The sequence below is a fragment of the Coregonus clupeaformis genome, chromosome 20 (genome assembly GCF_020615455.1).
Source record: "Coregonus clupeaformis isolate EN_2021a chromosome 20, ASM2061545v1, whole genome shotgun sequence".
Taxonomy (NCBI): domain Eukaryota; kingdom Metazoa; phylum Chordata; class Actinopteri; order Salmoniformes; family Salmonidae; genus Coregonus; species Coregonus clupeaformis.
Window position 1 is genome coordinate 20,824,993 of NC_059211.1, and position 18,475 is coordinate 20,843,467.

Consider the following 18,475-nt stretch of genomic DNA (forward strand, 5'->3'; position numbering starts at 1 on the left):
AGGTGTGTGTGTGTAGGTGTGTGTGTGCGTGTGTGTGTGTGTGTGTGTGTGTGTGCGCGTGCAGGTGTGTGTGTGCGTGCATCACAGCTATATGACAGCACTATCAAGGCTATCAGTGACAAGTCTGAGTCTTGTGTTGTTGGGATGAAAGGTGAGGTAAACGTTGTGAGGTAAACGTTGTGAGGTAAACGTTGTGAGGTAAACGTTGTGAGGTAAACATTGTGAAGTAAACGTTGGCAGCAGTAACACAACGGATCATACAGTCTCTTCCCCAACACAGTCTCTTCCCCAACAGTCTCTTCCCCAAACAGCATTTACAATACAATACTCTGTGCTTTGGTTTTAAACATTTTGATGTTTCCCTAAAATTTGAAGCTCCTTAAAGGTACATTCAGCAAGATGACATTATACACAACAGAGCCATTTGCTCCCTTGCTGAATCTACCTTTTAAATGAAAACCAGCGGTAGTTCTGGCCTCAAGGGGCTCTATTATAATATATTGTTGTGTTTGTCCCTCTCATCTCTTTGTAGCTAACTGCGTGTGTCCACGGCTCAGCTGCCATGTTGTTCCCCATGTACTGGCAACACATTTACATCCCTGTACTGCCTCCACATCTTCTGGACTACTGCTGGTAAGACTCTGCTACTGGACACGCACGCACGCACACACACACGCACGCACGCACGCACGCAGGCACACACACACACACACACACACACATACACACATACACACACACACACACACACACACACACACACACACACACACACACACACACACACACACACACACCTCTCCCTCTTCTAATTCCTCTCACACTATTTTCCAGTGAGGTTTTGCTCCATAATGAACAGTGTGAACGGTCTTTCTATTTGATTCTGTTGGCAGCAATCTGTCCATGTCTTCAACATCAGTGGATTTCATTACAACTCATCCAACACTACTCTAACTAGTCTGACTGGACGTTGACTGAATCCAACACTAATCTAACTAGTCTGACTGGACGTTGACTGAATCCAACACTACTCTAACTAGTCTGACTGGACGTTGACTGAATCCAACACTACGCTAACTAGTCTGACTGGACGTTGACTGAATCCAACACTACTCTAACTAGTCTGACTGGACGTTGACTGAATCCAACACTAAGCTAACTAGTCTGACTGGACGTTGACTGAATCCAACACTAAGCTAACTAGTCTGACTGGATGTTGACTGAATCCAACACTAAGCTAACTAGTCTGACTGGACGTTGACTGAATCCAACATTTACATTTACATTTTAGTCATTTAGCAGACGCTCTTATCCAGAGCGACTTACAGTTAGTGAATGCATACATGTTTTTTTGTTATAATTTTTTGTTATAATTTTTTTTTTTATACTGGGCCCCCTGCGGGAAACGAATCCACATCCCTGCCGGCCAAACCCTCCCCTACCTTGGATGACGCTGGACCAATTGTGCGCCGCCCACGCAACACTAAGCTAACTAGTCTGACTGAATCCAACACTAATCTAACTAGTCTGACTGGACGTTGACTGAATCCAACACTAATCTAACTAGTCTGACTGGACGTTGACTGAAGCCAAATATTTAAAGGGATATGTTTAGGGCTGTTGTGGTGACCGTATTACCGCCACACCGGCGGTCATGAAGGCAGTCAAATTCCACATGACCGTTTAGTCACGGTAATTAGGCTTCTCCAAGCTCTGATGCTGCTGATGGTCATTAGTAGCCTACCAAACTTGCTAACTGCCTGGTACTCAGCACTCTATTGTCCCTCTAATCACTCTGACATCAATGCAAATGTATTCGAAAATCTAATCAAACTCTGCATGAGAGCCCATGAGCTCATGTTGTGCAACATTTCTATAGGCTATGCAATTGCGGGAAAAAACAGAGTGATGGCCTCTATTAAAAAGAGGAGGATCCCATCAGCTTTCTATAGGCTAGGCCTACTATCTATATTGGTCCTCTGTAGCTCAGCTGGTAGAGCACGGCGCTTGTAACGCCAGGGTAGTGGGTTCGATCCCCGGGACCACCCATACACAAAAATATATGCACGTAAATCGCTTTGGATAAAAGCGTCTGCTAAATGGCATATTATTATTATTATTATATTTATTTCTCAACTTTCCTAATATTAAGCACATTGCTTATTTTTACAAGAGGAGTTTAGCCTACCTGGCTGGCATGAAAATGAACCAAGGGAAAACATTTACATTTACATTTTAGTCATTTAGCAGACGCTCTTATCCAGAGCGACTTACAGGAGCAATTAGGGTTAAGTGCCTTGCTCAAGGGCACATTTACGTCATTTAGCAGACGCTCTTATCCAGAGCGACTTACAAATTGGTGCATTCACCCTATAGCCAGTGGGATAACCACTTTCCAATTTTTATTTTTATATATTTTTTTTGGGGGGGGGGGGGTAGAAGGATTACTTTATCCTATCCCAGGTATTCCTTAAAGAGGTGGGGTTTCAAATGTCTCCGGAAGGTGGTGAGTGACTCCGCTGTCCTGGCGTCGTGAGGGAGCTTGTTCCACCATTGGGGTGCCAGAGCAGCGAACAGTTTTGACTGGGCTGAGCGGGAACTATGCTTCCGCAGAGGAAGGGGAGCCAGCAGGCCAGAGGTGGATGAACGCAATGCCCTCGTTTGGGTGTAGGGACTGATCAGAGCCTGAATGTACGGAGGTGCCGTTCCCCTCACTGCTCCATAGGCAACACCATGGTCTTGTAACGGATGCGAGCTTCAACTGGAAGCCAGTGGAGTGTGCGGAGGAGGGGGGTGACGTGAGAGAACTTGGGAAGGTTGAACACCAGACAGGCTGCGGCATTCTGGATGAGTTGTAGGGGTTTAATGGCACAGGCAGGGAGCCCAGCCAACAGCGAGTTGCAGTAATCCAGACGGGAGATGACAAGTGCCTGGATTAGGACCTGTGCCGCTTCCTGTGTAAGGCAGGGTCGTACTCTCCGAATGTTGTAGAGCATGAACCTGCAGGATCGGGTCACCGCCTTGATGTTAGCGGAGAACGACAGGGTGTTGTCCAGGGTCACGCCAAGGCTCTTCGCACTCTGGGAGGAGGACACAACGGAGTTGTCAACCGTGATGGCGAGATCATGGAACGGGCAGTCCTTCCCCGGGGAGGAAGAGCAGCTCCGTCTTGCCAGGGTTCAGCTTGAGGTGGTGATCCGTCATCCATACTGATATGTCTGCCAGACATGCAGAGATGCGATTCGCCACCTGGTTATCAGAAGGGGGAAAGGAGAAGATTAGTTGTGTATCGTCAGCGTAGCAATGATAGGAGAGGCCATGTGAGGATATGACAGAGCCAAGTGACTTGGTGTATAGGGAGAAAAGGAGAGGGCCTAGAACTGAGCCCTGGGGGACACCAGTGGTGAGAGCACGTGGTGCGGAGACAGCTTCTCGCCACGCCACTTGGTGGGAGCGACCGGTCAGGTAGGACGCAATCCAGGAGTGAGCCGCGCCGGAGATGCCCAGCTCGGAGAGGGTGGAGAGGGAGGATCTGATGGTTCACAGTATCAAAGGCAGCAGACAGGTCTAGAAGGACAAGAGCAGAGGAGAGAGAGTTAGCTTTAGCAGTGCGGAGAGCCTCCGTGACACAGAGAAGAGCAGTCTCAGTTGAATGACCAGTCCTGAAACCTGACTGGTTTGGATCAAGAAGGTCATTCTGAGAGAGATAGCAAGAGAGTTGGCTAAAGACGGCACGCTCAATAGTTTTGGAAAGAAAAGAAAGAAGGGATACTGGTCTGTAGTTGTTGACATCAGTGGGATCGAGTGTTGGTTTTTTTGAGAAGGGGTGCAACTCTCGCTCTCTTGAAGACGGAAGGGACATAGCCAGCGGTCAAGGATGAGTTGATCAGCGAGGTGAGGTAGGGGAGAAGGTCACCGGAGATGGTCTGGAGAAGAGAGGAGGGGATGGGGTCAAGCGGGCAGGTTGTTGGGCGGCCTGCAGTCACTAGTCGCAAGATTTTATCTGGAGAGAGAGGGAGAAAGAAGTCAAAGCATAGGGTAGGGCAGTGTGAGCAGGACCAGCAGTGTCATTAGACTTAACAAACGAGGATCGGATGTCATCAACCTTCTTTTCAAAGTGGTTGACGAAGTCATCCACAGAGAGGGAGGAGGGGGGGGGGGGGGGGATTCAGCAGTGAGGAGAATGTGGCAAAGTAGCTTCCTAGGGTTAGAGGCAGATGCTTGGAATTTAGAGTGGTAGAAAGTGGCCTTAGCAGCAGAAACAGATGAAGAAAATGTAGAGAGGAGGGAGTGAAAAGATGCCAGGTCGGCAGGGAGTTTAGTTTTCTTCCATTTCCGCTCAGCTGCCCGGAGCTCTGTTCTGTGAGCTCGCAATGAGTCGTCAAGCCACGGAGCTGGAGGGGAGGACCGAGCCGGCCGGGAGGATAGGGGACACAGGGAGTCAAAGGATGCAGAAAGGGAGGAGAGGAGGGTTGAGGAGGCAGAATCAGGAGATTGGAGGAGAAGGGTTGAGCAGAGGGAAGAGATGATAGGATGGAAGAGGAGAGAGTAGTGGGAGAGAGAGAGCGAAGGTTGCGGCGGCGCGTTACCATCTGTGTAGGGGCAGAGTGAGTAGTGTTGGAGGAGAGCGAGAGAGAAAAGGATACAAAGTAGTGGTCGGAGACATGGAGGGGAGTTGCAGTGAGATTAGTAGAAGAGCAACATCTAGTAAAGATGAAGTTAAGCGTATTGCCTGCCTTGTGAGTAGGGGGACGGTGAGAGGGTGAGGTCAAAAGAGGAGAGGAGTGGAAAGAAGGAGGCAGAGAGAAATGAGTCAAATGTAGACGTAGGGAGGTTGAAATCCCCCAAAACTGTGAAGGGTGAGCCATCCTCAGGAAAGGAACTTATCAAGGCGTCAAGCTCATTGATGAACTCTCCAAGGGAACCTGGAGGGCGATAGATGACAAGGATATTAAGCTTAAATGGGCTAGTGACTGTGACAGCGTGGAATTCAAATGAGGAGATAGACAGATGGGTTAGGGGGAAAAATTGAGAATGACCACTTGGGAGAGATGAGGATTCCTGTGCCACCACCCCTCTGACCAGATGCTCTCGGGGTATGCGAGAACACATGGTCAGACGAGGAGAGAGCAGTAGGAGTAGCAGTGTTTTCAGTGGTAATCCATGTTTCCGTCAGCGCCAGGAAGTCGAGGGACTGGAGGGTAGCATAGGCTGGGATGAAGTCAGCCTTGTTGGCAGCAGAACGGCAGTTCCAGAGGCTGCCTGAGACCTGGAACTCCAGGTGTGTGGTGCGTGCAGGGACCACCAGGTTAGAGAGGCAGCAGCCACGCGGTGTGAGGCGTTTGTGTAGCCTGTGCGGAGAGGAGAGAACAGGGATAGGCAGAGGCATAGTTGACAGGCTGTAGCAGATGGCTACAATAATGCAGAGGAGATCGGAATGAAATGAACTAAACATCTGGGAAAGGAGAGAGCAAGGCCTCCCTCACCAAAAAAATATAACTCTCCCAACTTCCACCTCAGAAACTATAATTGTTTCACTGAACCACCCGAATAAAACTCTCCCAACTTCCACTTTAGAAATTAGAATTGTTGTAAACTACAGCGGTTCAATGTTTCAAGGACTAGACTCAACTTACTTTATTCAGCTAGCTAACTATGACACCATAGCTAACTAGCATGCTAGCATCCAATAACACACAGTTTAGCACCAATACTTGGTTACAACAAACTACCAATAGTGTGTTAACACACTAAACAGATAATTCGTGTCCGTGTCTAGTTCTTTCATAACGCAGCAATGATTAAATGTTGGCTAGCTAGCACAAAGATATTGTATTTAGCTACCACAGTACAGCCAGATGGTAGTGTTGGCTAGCTAGCAATGGCTGCTGTGTTGACTTTGTTTGAAAAACGGCGTCGCTGCGAACGAATGTAGCTGGCTAAAAGGATATTGTATTTAGTTGCTACCGTTGCTAATAGCTACTAGCCAGCTAGTCCAGGAGGTGAGTTAGCTAGCTAGCTTCGTGCTACATCCGGCACCGCCGAATACAAAAGTAACCTACAATAACTACATACAACAACTACCCACAACAGCCCACGATGCCTACCTATAATACCTAATAATATACAGCCCACGATGCCTACCTATAATACCTAACTACAATCTAAATACATAGTTTAAGCCTTACTCGACAAAGCCCAAGCTATGTATAAAGCCAAACTTACCCAACGCCAGCTAACTGGGTGGCAGACTGCAATCAGTAGCTGTAATTAAGTACAGCAGCTACCAACCACCTAACGTTAATGCCTCGGATAATGAGGTTAGAAAAACAGCTGAATGGTAGGTAGCTAGCTGGCTCAATTACAGGTACTCTTAATCGTGAAATAACATTGGAAACAACTAACCACAGTTGCTAAAAGTTACCAGTAGCTACCCGCTAGCTAGCTAGCTTTGTTGGTCCAAGTAGTGGGTTAGCTAGCACTCGTGCTTCGCCGGGGTCCGCCGAATACAATACTTACCTACAATAATTACCTACAATAACCTACAATAACCTACAATAACTACCTAAGTAAACTACCTATAATACCTGACTACAATACCTACCTACAATCTAAATACATGGTTTAAGCTTTACTCAACATCATATAAGAAGCCAAGTTTACCTCCTGCTAGAGAAAACACAACCTCTCCCGACCACCGCGCGGTCCTCCATTCACCACCGCGCGGTCCTCCATTCGCTGTTTCGATATAGGTGCATGATAATGGTCCATTCTAAATCAAAACAAATGTCACACATATATATTATTTAGTATACGTAAAGACAGGATTAAATCAAGAATAGTCTGATGCGTGACAATATTAGCCTATCACTTGTGAATGATATATTATCACCTGTGAATGATGCCCAGCATAAGAAACTGCCTTTTTTTTGCGACTTGTTTGAATCATAGTCGCACACCTCATGTAGCCTAGCCCATAGGCCTATATGTTTTAATAAGGTTTGTATCACAACTAGTGTCCAAATAACTTCTTAAAATTAAGCACATTAATCCACTTTACAAGGGGTGTAGAGCCTAACTGGCATATATAAGCAGAGTTTCAAGTTTGGGGAAGATACTTTTTACCATAAAAATTCACCTTTTAGAATAAAAGCATTACATGCATAATTGCATTTGCGGTCACTTTTGATAATGGTGTTTTCCCGCTAATGGAACATTTGGCTTATAGCCTACTGCCATGTGCACATTGCTGCGGTTATAATGTGAAGAAATAAGCTAATAGTTTCATCCAAATTTTAAGCTAAACGTTCTGATCTGTTGCGTCAGCAACATTGCGTAAAAAAATGTTTTTTGATGCTAGTGGTTGTATTAATTTGGGATCTATCGCATCCCACAACTGTCCCAGACTATATTTGGAATATTTATTTCTCACACAGAATAGAATAGGTCAACTTTTGTACTATGGGGGATAGTAGATTGACATAGGCTAGTGCTTTTGCTGTTCGTTAGGCCTACTTATCTTGTTGGCTGACGAAAAGTAAATGTGGACAGTTCTTCCAATATCTTCAATATGCACCTCGGAATTGGATAAGGACGCATGCAGTTGCGTCCCCGATGTGTCTGTCTTAACTTGTAGCCTGTGAGAAAGACCTGATCATCTGACGGAGAGCCGTGTGAGTGAGAGACGCTTCGGATTGCGCAGCACACTCAGGGAGAAGGGCACAACGCAGCACTCTGGGCTGCAAAAGGCATGGATTTGTTTAGGGTGCATTACGGCCACAAAGGGGATGCCACCGTGAAATTGGAGGCATTATCAAGTGCTTGTCAAATTGTGAATGAGAGACTATTGGAGTGTGTACAGCCTGCACAAAAAACTAAGCAGAGCTCATGCCTTTCAAGCAACATTTTCCAAATCATCATTAGTCTCATCATGCAGCTTTACAATGTAATAAAAATCAAAAAATATAGCCCAACGTTTGTAGAACAACTAAAGTTACATTAATAACTCAAAATTAAGCATATAGGAGTACCTATTTCTTTGTTAACTGCTCAACACAGAAAATGTGCACACTCACTCAAATCGTTTGGAGAAAATATTTATATTTTATTCAGCTTTGTTCAATTGTATTCTTCATACTATAAAATGATATAAAATAATGCCACGGAATTCTAAGCAAATCTTGTCTGCTAAATGAACTAGTGTAGCCCACAGCCATTTGGCATAGCCAGATCAGGACCTAACATAAGGACAACTCAGAGTATGCAATTATTTTCTTCTGAAATAGACTACATTTTATTCATATCATGCTTCTTTAGACCTGTCTAAAATAAATAATGGATTTATTGTGAAGGTGTAGGCTATATTACATGGATTTGTTAGCCTACACGCCATTTTAAAAAGTCTATGTGTGGAAACCAGGAGATGCTAAATGTGGTTATGTTAATTAACTGTCAATTACCGTGAGACCGACAGTTATTTGCTTGACAATCACCGGCCGACAAAATTTCATGACCGCCACAGCCCTAGATATGTTACCCAAATATCTACACAGAAATTGTCCTCAATTTGTGGATAGATCCAGCACCTAACCTATGGATTTCTGAGAGTCAGTGCCAAAGTATGGCACAGGCAGTGAAATAACATACTGTATTAATATACATTATTATAGTAGAATATTATATTCATACACATTTACTGTAATGGTTTTGCATAGTGTAAAAGCTATTGATCACTGTCAGCCTAATGTGATTCCCAGCACACTAGTAGATACCCATAGACTTCCAGTTAGCATTGGCTCGTGAAACGACCTCTAACTTCCTCTATACTGGATGCAGAGACATAAAACTGGTAACCAGGAGTTCATCTAACTCTGGGGAAAGTAGATAAAGGGCCTCGTTGCCACTGATCCATGCCTTATATAATAATAATGGGTGTTCCCTCCATCAGAAAATCAAAGATCTACCAAATCACATTGACTTCTCAAACAGAGTTAACCATGTGTTATACCACGACTCCAGCATTGTGTGTGTGTGTGTGTGTGTGTGTGCGCATGTGTGCAATGGATAGAGGTTACAGTATTGTGACAGATCAACAGCAGACCAGCTGTGTTGCAGAGAAAGAACAGAACTTATTAACCAGCTAACCTGATTGAGGCAGCGGCCACAGAACACAACAGGGCCCTGCCAAGCCTCGGGACCGGTGACGTTCCCCAGTCAGAGTAATCCGGTTTGCCTGGTTGCGGGCGGTGGTGGTTTCGGGGAAGTGTGTGAGGCGTTAATGATGTTAGACGGTGCAGGCATGTCCTCCTGGTCCTCTCTGCCGCTAGCTGATTGGGTTACTGGACAAGCTCTGAGGCTTGATTTATGATTAACAGTAAATACTGTATGTCTTGTTACAGTTGGTAATGGTCTTAGTTGGTTAAGGATATGTAAATATCGTTATTTGTAGGCAACTATCTGGCATAGTAACATCACTGTAATAAATGAAAAATGTTTGTTTTACTTGTTTCTTGTTTGATTTTGTTAATCTGATATTTTTCTGACCAGATTTGTCCCAATTATTGATAATACAGTAATTATTTTACGTAGTCATTATCATTAATAATTTAGTCCTGACTCAAATCCTAATTTGAAATGATCTCGTCCATAGTGCCCCCATGCCGTACCTGGTAGGAGTTCATCTCAGTCTGCTAGAGGTAAGCCACACACTCACATCATATTACATCTCAATCAGAATCTGATTCAGAATCTACCCAGCTATATTTTAGTTCAATGAATTATGATTATTCCTTTTCTATATTTTCATATCTAGTATTTAAATGTATTTGTCACTGTGGAGGGGATGTGTACAGTTGTACTGTGGAGTGGATTGCAGCTGTGAAAATGAGTAAAGCTCTTAAATTCGCCACACTATTTGGAATTTTAATGATGCGATATTTACTTTGACGCATTCCAACACTGGGAACAAATGTGAAAGAATATAATATAATAATGTGTTTTCCTTTTTTCTCTGTTGTGCCTGCTTACCAGAAATACAGATATATATTAAAGACAGAAAGACAGGAGCATGACAAAGACAGAGAAAAAGACAGAGACAAAGTTTCCTCAAACAAAGAGCTTTTGTGCTTCATTATTGAGATCTGGTGTTTTGGGTGGGGGTAGATCTATCACTGTGGTTTTTTATTTATTTTTATTAACTTTTATTTATTCAGGGGAACCCAGTTGAAGCCAGTGTCTTATTTACAATGGTGCCCTCAGGACAAAAATGACATCAAAACAGCAACAACAAGATTAAAAACAACCAGACAGCTGTAATTGCATTACATCAGGTTATTACAAGTTATAATAATCAATTGAAATAATTGCACACTTCAGTGAACTCATTTAACAACAGATTTTTAAACTGCCCCTATCCTCAGCAGGGAAAACAGGTGTCATTTGTTTTGTAAGGAATTCCATTAAAACTAAAGGTGGATTTAACAAACTTTGTGGGGACAAGCGGGACCTCAAGCGTTAACCAACCCTGCGAACGGGTTTGGTATCTCATATTGTTATATTTTAACAGGGAAGTGAGGTGTTGGAAGCTTGTGGAGCAGAGCTTTGTAAACAAGGGAGTAATGAAGTGATCCACGGGACTTTAGTGAGGTCCAGCCGACCTTCTGATACAGGATGCAGTGATGAGTATTAAAACTGTCACCTGTGATAAAGCGAAGGGCGCTATGGTCGACGGCATCCAATGGTTTAAGAGTAGTGGCTGCTGCATTCTGGTAAATGGTGTCACCATGGTCAAGAACTGTCAGGAAAGTTGACTGTACAATCTGGTAAATGGTGTCACCATAGTCAAGAACTATCAGGAAAGTTGACTGTACAATCTGCTTCCTGCTGTTCATGGAGACGCAATATCTATTTCTAAAAAAGAAGCCATCAGAAAGCACACATTGTGTCCTGTCTGTCATAGTTCTTAAACCATTTGCAGGACTCCTGATCCAGGACCATTTCAGACAGTTTTTGAAAGAGTAGGGAATGGTCAACGGTGTCAAATGCCTTAGAAAGGTCTATAAATAAGGCAGCACAATGTTTTTCATGATCTAGGCAATTTAACACATCATCTAAAACAAGCATAGTGGCTGAAACAGTGCTATGTCCAGATCGAAAACCAGATTGGTGCATATTTAGAATAGAGTGAGAAGTTTTAAAAAGTTCTTAACTGGGAGTTCGTCAGGGATTCTAATACCTCGCCTAGGCAAGATAACTTGGAGATTGGGCGGTAATTATCTAAGTCAGAAGGATCTCCGCTTTTATGTAGGGGGAGGATGTGCCGCTTTCCAAATCTTAGAGATAACCCCAGGTTAAAGGTTCAACAATGCGTGGGGCAGAGAGCTGTAGTAAGAAGGGGTCACGTGAATCAGCCCCTGTGGATTTCTTTACACCGATCTTTAGCAAGGCACTTAATACACCATAGACATCAAATGGTTGAAATAGAAATTGTCTGTTAGAGCATCATTCTCTACAATCTGTTCTGAGGTGACTAAAGGACTCTCTCTAGTGGAATGAGATACATTTTCATAGACTATCCTTTCAAACAGGTGGCCAGCTGAAGCAAAATGGTTATTAAAAGCACTACAAATTTCAGTTTTGTCTTGTACGGGACCAGAGGCTTTCAAAACCTGCTGGGGCAACGAGGGGGGTGGAGTTTTGTTTCAAAGATCTGACCACTATCCAGAAGTTGGCTTGATTACCACCACTCTCCGATGCACAATTAAATAAATATGTTGATTTTGCTTTTTTAACCAGAGATGGACATCTATTTCTCAAATGTCTGAAGGACTGTCAATCAGACGTAGTATCAGTCCGTCTAGCCTTAGCCCAAGCTATATTTATTTCCTGTAATTTCTCAGACAATTCATGTGTGAATCAAGGATTAGATGTGTCTTTTATCCTTAAATTCAATTTATGCTTGATCCGAAAATGTGGTTGGTTGGCGCCGTATGGATGGTGTGACTCAATTGTGGAAGCCTTCGGAACAACATTTTGTTGTGTTACAGCGTGCATTTAAAATGGATGACATTGAGATGTTGTGTCACTGATCTACACACAATCCCCCATAATGTCAATGTGGAATTCTGTTTTTAGAAATGTTGACAAATTAATTAGAAATGTAAAGCTGAAATATCTTCAGTCAATAAGTAAGCATTCAACCCTTTTGTTATGGCAAGCCTAAATAAGTTCAGGAGTAAAAATGTGCTTAACAAGTCACATAAGTTGCATGGACTCTGTGTGCAGTAATAGTGTTTAACATGATTTGTAAATGACTACCCCATCTCTTTGCCCCACACATACAATTATCTGTAAGGTCGAGCAGCGAATTTCAAGTACAGATTCAACCACAAAGACCAGGGAGGTTTTCCAATGGTTCGCAAAGAAGGGCACCTATTGGTAGATGGGTAAAATAAATAAAAAAGCAGACATTGAATATCCCTTTGAGCATGGTGCAGTTATTAATTACACTTTGGATGGTGTATCAATACACCCAGCATCCTGTTTGCAATAAGGCACTAAAGTAATACTGCTAAAAATGTGGCAACGAAATGTACTTTCTGTCCTGAATACAAAAGCGTTATGTTTGGGGCAAATCCAACACAACACATCACTGAGTACCACTCTTCATATTTTCAAGCATGGTGGTGGCTGCATCATGTTATGGGTATGCTTGGGAGTTTTTTAGGATAAAAAGAAATGGAATAGAACTAAGCACAGGCAAAATCCTAGAGGAAAACTTGGTTCAGTCTACTTTCCAACAGACGCTGAGAGAAAAATGCACCTTTCAGCAGGACAACGACCAAAAACACAAGGTCAGTTGCTTACTAAGACGACATTGAATGTTCCTTAGTGGCCTAGTTACAGTTTGGCTTGAAAAGCAATGGCAAGACTTGAAAATGTTTGTCTAGCAATGTTAACCAATTTAACAGAGCTTGAACATGAACTTTAAGAATCATGGGCAAATCAAATCAAATGTTTAAATAAAATCAAATCACATTTTATTGGTCCCATACACATATTTAGCAGATGTTGTTGCGGGTGTAGCGAAATGCTTATGTTCCTAGCTCCAGCAGTGCAGTAGTAAAAAGTTGCTTAGGAGCTAGAAGCAGAGCTGCCATGTCTGTTGACGTCATCTTACAAATTGTACAATCCAGGTGTGCAAAGCTCTTAGAGATTTACCCAGAAAGACTCACAGCTGTAATCGCTGCCAAAGGTGATTCTAACATGTATTGGGGTTGTATACTTATCTAATGAAGAATATATTAGTGTTTTATTTTCCATCAATTTAATAAAGTTATAACTTTTCTTTCACTTCGACATCATATAGTATTTTGTGTAGATCGTTTACAAAAAAAAATCAAATTAAATCCATTTGAATCCCACCTTTGTAACACAACAAAATGTGGAAAAAGTCAAGGGGTGTGAATACTTTCTGAAGGCACTCTACATTAATCAGTTCAAGGCCGCAGCTGTGGGATTTCAGATCAGAAGGAGTGTGTGTGTGTGTGTGTGTGTGTGTGTGTGTGGGTGTGTGTGCGGTACCTGACGGTAGCAGTATTTATCACACACTGTACAAGTGACAGACCCTCTCTCCTGCACCGCATAATTAGACCAGATCAGCATGCAAGCCTCCGCAGCCACCACTGTGACATATTGTGTATGACTGTGTGTGTATGTGCCTGTATGTTTGCGCAACTACGTGTGTGTGTGTGTGAGAGAGAGTTTGCGTGTGTGCATAACTGTGTGATTGTGTGTGTGTGTGTGTATATGAGAGCCTCCGTATCCCAGACTGTCACAGACCGAAGTGACAAACTAGAGAACCCCCTTTGAATGTTTGCAGCGCGCAATTTTTTCATTTTGGTGGATATTTGTCCGTGTATGTGGATTAAAGTTGTGTGATGACTATAGTTTGAAATGTTACTTGTCAGTCTATCTAAATCTGGTACACTCTGGCTGTAAGGCGAGCATGTGGGTTACTGGTAATAAAACAGGCCTGTGTGACTTATTATAATGACCTGTGAAATATTTGCAGCACTGTATCGAGTTCTGGAACAATAAAAACGGTAATTGGTCCATTAAAAACACTGACATTAATACATATGTTTTGGACTGACAGGGAGGGGGAGATATATATTTTCAAACTGTTTTGGGAGGGAGCAATAGAAAAAGTGACTTTTTTTTGCAGGTGTGTGTGAGAGTTGATGTTTCTTTGGTGAGGATTGGGGTGTTTGTTTGTGTGTGTGCGTGCGTGTCTGTGTGTGTGTGGCTGACAACCTGTGTTTCTCCTCTCAGAGAGTGCGTAGCAGGTCATTGGAGGATGTGGTGATACTAAATGTTGACACCAATACGCTGGAGAGCCCCCAGAATGACCTGCAGAACCTGCCCAGTGACGTGGTGAGTAGACACACACACACACACACACACACACACACACACACACACACACACACACACACACACACACACACACACACACACACACACACACACACACACACACACACACACACACACACACACACACACACACACTTCATATGTACAGTGGGGGAAAAAAGTATTTAGTCAGCCACCAATTGTGCAAGTTCTCCCACTTAAAAAGATGAGAGAGGCCTGTAATTTTCATCATAGGTACACGTCAACTATGACAGACAAAATGAGAATAAAAAATCCAGAAAATCACATTGTAGGATTTTTAATGAATTTATTTGCAAATTATGGTGGAAAATAAGTATTTGGTCAATAACAAAAGTTTCTCAATACTTTGTTATATACCCTTTGTTGGCAATGACACAGGTCAAACGTTTTCTGTAAGTCTTCACAAGGTTTTCACACACTGTTGCTGGTATTTTGGCCCATTCCTCCATGCAGATCTCCTCTAGAGCAGTGATGTTTTGGAGCTGTCGCTGGGCAACACGGACTTTCAACTCCCTCCAAAGATTTTCTATGGGGTTGAGATCTGGAGACTGGCTAGGCCACTCCAGGACCTTGAAATGCTTCTTACGAAGCCACTCCTTCGTTGCCCGGGCGGTGTGTTTGGGATCATTGTCATGCTGAAAGACCCAGCCACGTTTCATCTTCAATGCCCTTGCTGATGGAAGGAGGTTTTCACTCAAAATCTCACGATACATGGCCCCATTCATTCTTTCCTTTACACGGATCAGCCGTCCTGGTCCCTTTGCAGAAAAACAGCCCCAAAGCATGATGTTTCCACCCCCATGCTTCACAGTAGGCATGGTGTTCTTTGGATGCAACTCAGCATTCTTTGTCCTCCAAACACGACGAGTTGAGTTTTTACCAAAAAGTTATATTTTGGTTTCATCTGACCATATGACATTCTCCCAATCCTCTTCTGGATCATCCAAATGCACTCTAGCAAACTTCAGACGGGCCTGGACATGTACTGGCTTAAGCAGGGGGAATCGTCTGGCACTGCAGGATTTGAGTCCCTGGCTGATGTTACTGATGGTAGGCTTTGTTACTTTGGTCCCAGCTCTCTGCAGGTCATTCACTAGGTCCCCCCGTGTGGTTCTGGGATTTTTGCTCACCGTTCTTGTGATCATTTTGACCCCACGGGGTGAGATCTTGCGTGGAGCCCCAGATCGAGGGAGATTATCAGTGGTCTTGTATGTCTTCCATTTCCTAATAATTGCTCCCACAGTTGATTTCTTCAAACCAAGCTGCTTACCTATTGCAGATTCAGTCTTCCCAGCCTGGTGCAGGTCTACAATTTTGTTTCTGGTGTCCTTTGACAGCTCTTTGGTCTTGGCCATAGTGGAGTTTGGAGTGTGACTGTTTGAGGTTGTGGACAGGTGTCTTTTATACTGATAACAAGTTCAAACAGGTGCCATTAATACAGGTAATGAGTGGAGGACAGAGGAGCCTCTTAAAGAAGAAGTTACAGGTCTGTGAGAGCCAGAAATCTTGCTTGTTTGTAGGTGACCAAATACTTATTTTCCACCATAATTTGCAAATAAATTCATTAAAAATCCTACAATGTGATTTTCTGGATTTGTCTGTCATAGTTGACGTGTACCTATGATGAAAATTACAGGCCTCTCTCATCTTTTTAAGTGGGAGAACTTGCACAATTGGTGGCTGACTAAGTACATTTTTTCCCCACTCTGCTGTCCACATATTTTCTATTCATATACTGTCCACACTCTCTATACACACCATTATTTATTAATTTCTTGTAACTTTTTGGATGATGTGTGTATTGCTAGTAGTGCTGAGCGATTAGTGCTTTTTGAGGTCGTTTTGGTTCGATTATTTTAAAAATAATCACTGTTTTCGATTTCGGTTTAGATAATGCGCTATGCATGATGTGGGTTGAATGCTGTAGCAACACAGAATACAACTATTAGTAAAAGTCCCATGATGGTAGTGACTGCCCATTACTGCATCACTTATCAACTGTCATTACTTTAATACAATATTTCAGTTATTGTGTATATTACATTTGTTTTATTTGATGACTATTATTTCATTCTAAGTCATCATCTCATCTCTATAGAGCTGCTGCCTATGCTGTCTGACAAAATCACTATTTTGTAGTTCTTCAAAGTAAACAAGGCATACTTTTGTGGCTGCTGAATACCAGCTATCAATCACTTAGATCATGTATTTTCATGTAGAGATACCTCGTGAAGCAACCGCTCTCTATCTCTCGATTGTGCATTATTCTGTCTCTTTTAGTAGCAGGCGTAAAACAAACACAGACCGGACAAGTAGGTGCGCAATGGATTATGGTCATTGTAGTTAATTACTCCGTTTTTTTGCACTAAACTATGTAGCATTTTGGCCTGTTGGAAACCTCAACTCCCTACTACATCGCACAGTTCGGGCTTGATCTGATTTATCTCTAGAGAAACTGCGCATTGATCTCACCAAAAAAAGAGAGAGAAAAAATAAATGTAATTGTAAAAAATGTACCGGCGTCAGTCAATTAGTTGTTTAAAAACAGCTCAGCACTAATTGCTAGGTATTATTACTGCGCTGTTGGAGCTAGAAACACAAGCATTTCGCTGCACCTGCGATAACATCTGCAAGTCTGTATATACGTGACCATTAAACTTTGATTTGATTAACACACACTAACACACACTAACACAAACTCTCTTAAAATAGTTCCTATACACACACTCCTCCATTCACACCTTCCCTCTCTCCTGCAATACTCGTTAGTATCGTGGCAAGGAAACAAAACACGAAGCGGATTTAATTCATTTAGGAAAACAGCCCTAATGTTGGAAACAAGCATCATTATGTTGTCATCCAAAGTCACATTTATTTATTTCCAAAGCTATATTTTACAAACAGCAGGTTTTTAAAGAACCAAAGAGTTGGGTCTGCTTCGTGTTTTCATTTCAAAATATTGCAATACTGGTATCGTCACAGCCCTAACACACACACACACACACACACACACACACACACACACACACACACACACACACACACACACACTGAAAGTCGAGCAGCGTTCATCAGCCATCCGATCTGTGGAAACATCTCTCCCCTTCAACTCTGTCCCTCCATCTCTCCCTCTAACTCTCCACTATTCTAATCATTATTCCTCAAAGACTGCTTTTCTGCCTGCCCAGTGCCACGTCTCAGCCCAGTGGCACGTCTCCGGGAACGACAGAGCGAGAAAGACTGTGGGTTTGAGAATGGATGGAGGGAGAGAGGGATAGGAGGAGAGACTGGGGGTTTGTGAGAGGGAGAGGGGAAGCAGAGAAAAAGAGAGGGAAAGAGAGGGAGGGAAAGAGAGAGAGAATAAGGGGGCCAATTACCAGTGGTGTCTCTGCAGCCACCTGCCAGCGCCGTCTCTTTAATTAATGTAGCGCTGACACCGGTCAGTGCAACAGGAAACCAGGGTCACACACACACACACACACACACACACACACACACACACAAACACACACGCCTGTCATCCCTCCGTTTGAATCACGCAGGAGGCTGTTTGTTTCTTTCCTCTCTAGGGGGGATTTACTACTCCTCTTGAGGCATTGTACCTATACCTACAGTACGCCCACCTCTCTCTCTGACTGTGCAGCAGCCCATCTCTCTCTCTCTCTCTCTCTCTCTCTCTCTCGTTCTCTCTCTCTCTCTCTCTCTCTCTCTCTCTCTCTCTCTCTCTCTCTCTCTCTCTCTCTCTCTCTCTCTCTCTCTCTCTCTCTCTCTCTCTCTCTCTCTCTGTCTCTGTCTCTGTCTCTGTCTCTGTCTCTGTCTCTCTCTGTGTGCCCAGGGACTCCACTCCTAAATTAAACAGCAAACTGAGTTTGTTTTCTGCTAAATGAAGTGGTGGCTCAGAGCTCGGCTTTCATCCTGGAGCTCGCCATTTCCCTCCGACTAATCACAGAACACACTCTTCATATCACGTTGAATCACCTGAAACAAGACCTGTCACCTATTACACTTCAGATATTTA

At 43.3% G+C, this 18,475-nt stretch overlaps 1 protein-coding gene across 2 annotated transcripts in view; it reads left to right on the plus strand.

Annotated features, from left to right (window-relative positions):
* LOC121534086 (DENN domain-containing protein 1B) overlaps positions 1–18,475 on the plus strand; it is a 191,824-nt gene that overhangs the window by 111,617 nt on the left and 61,732 nt on the right. For both annotated transcript variants that reach the window (XM_041840540.2, XM_041840541.2), the window contains 3 exons: positions 533–633; positions 9,650–9,695; positions 14,332–14,433. In XM_041840540.2, the coding sequence (XP_041696474.2) occupies positions 533–633; positions 9,650–9,695; positions 14,332–14,433 (249 nt within the window). The remainder of the gene's footprint in view (positions 1–532; positions 634–9,649; positions 9,696–14,331; positions 14,434–18,475) is intronic.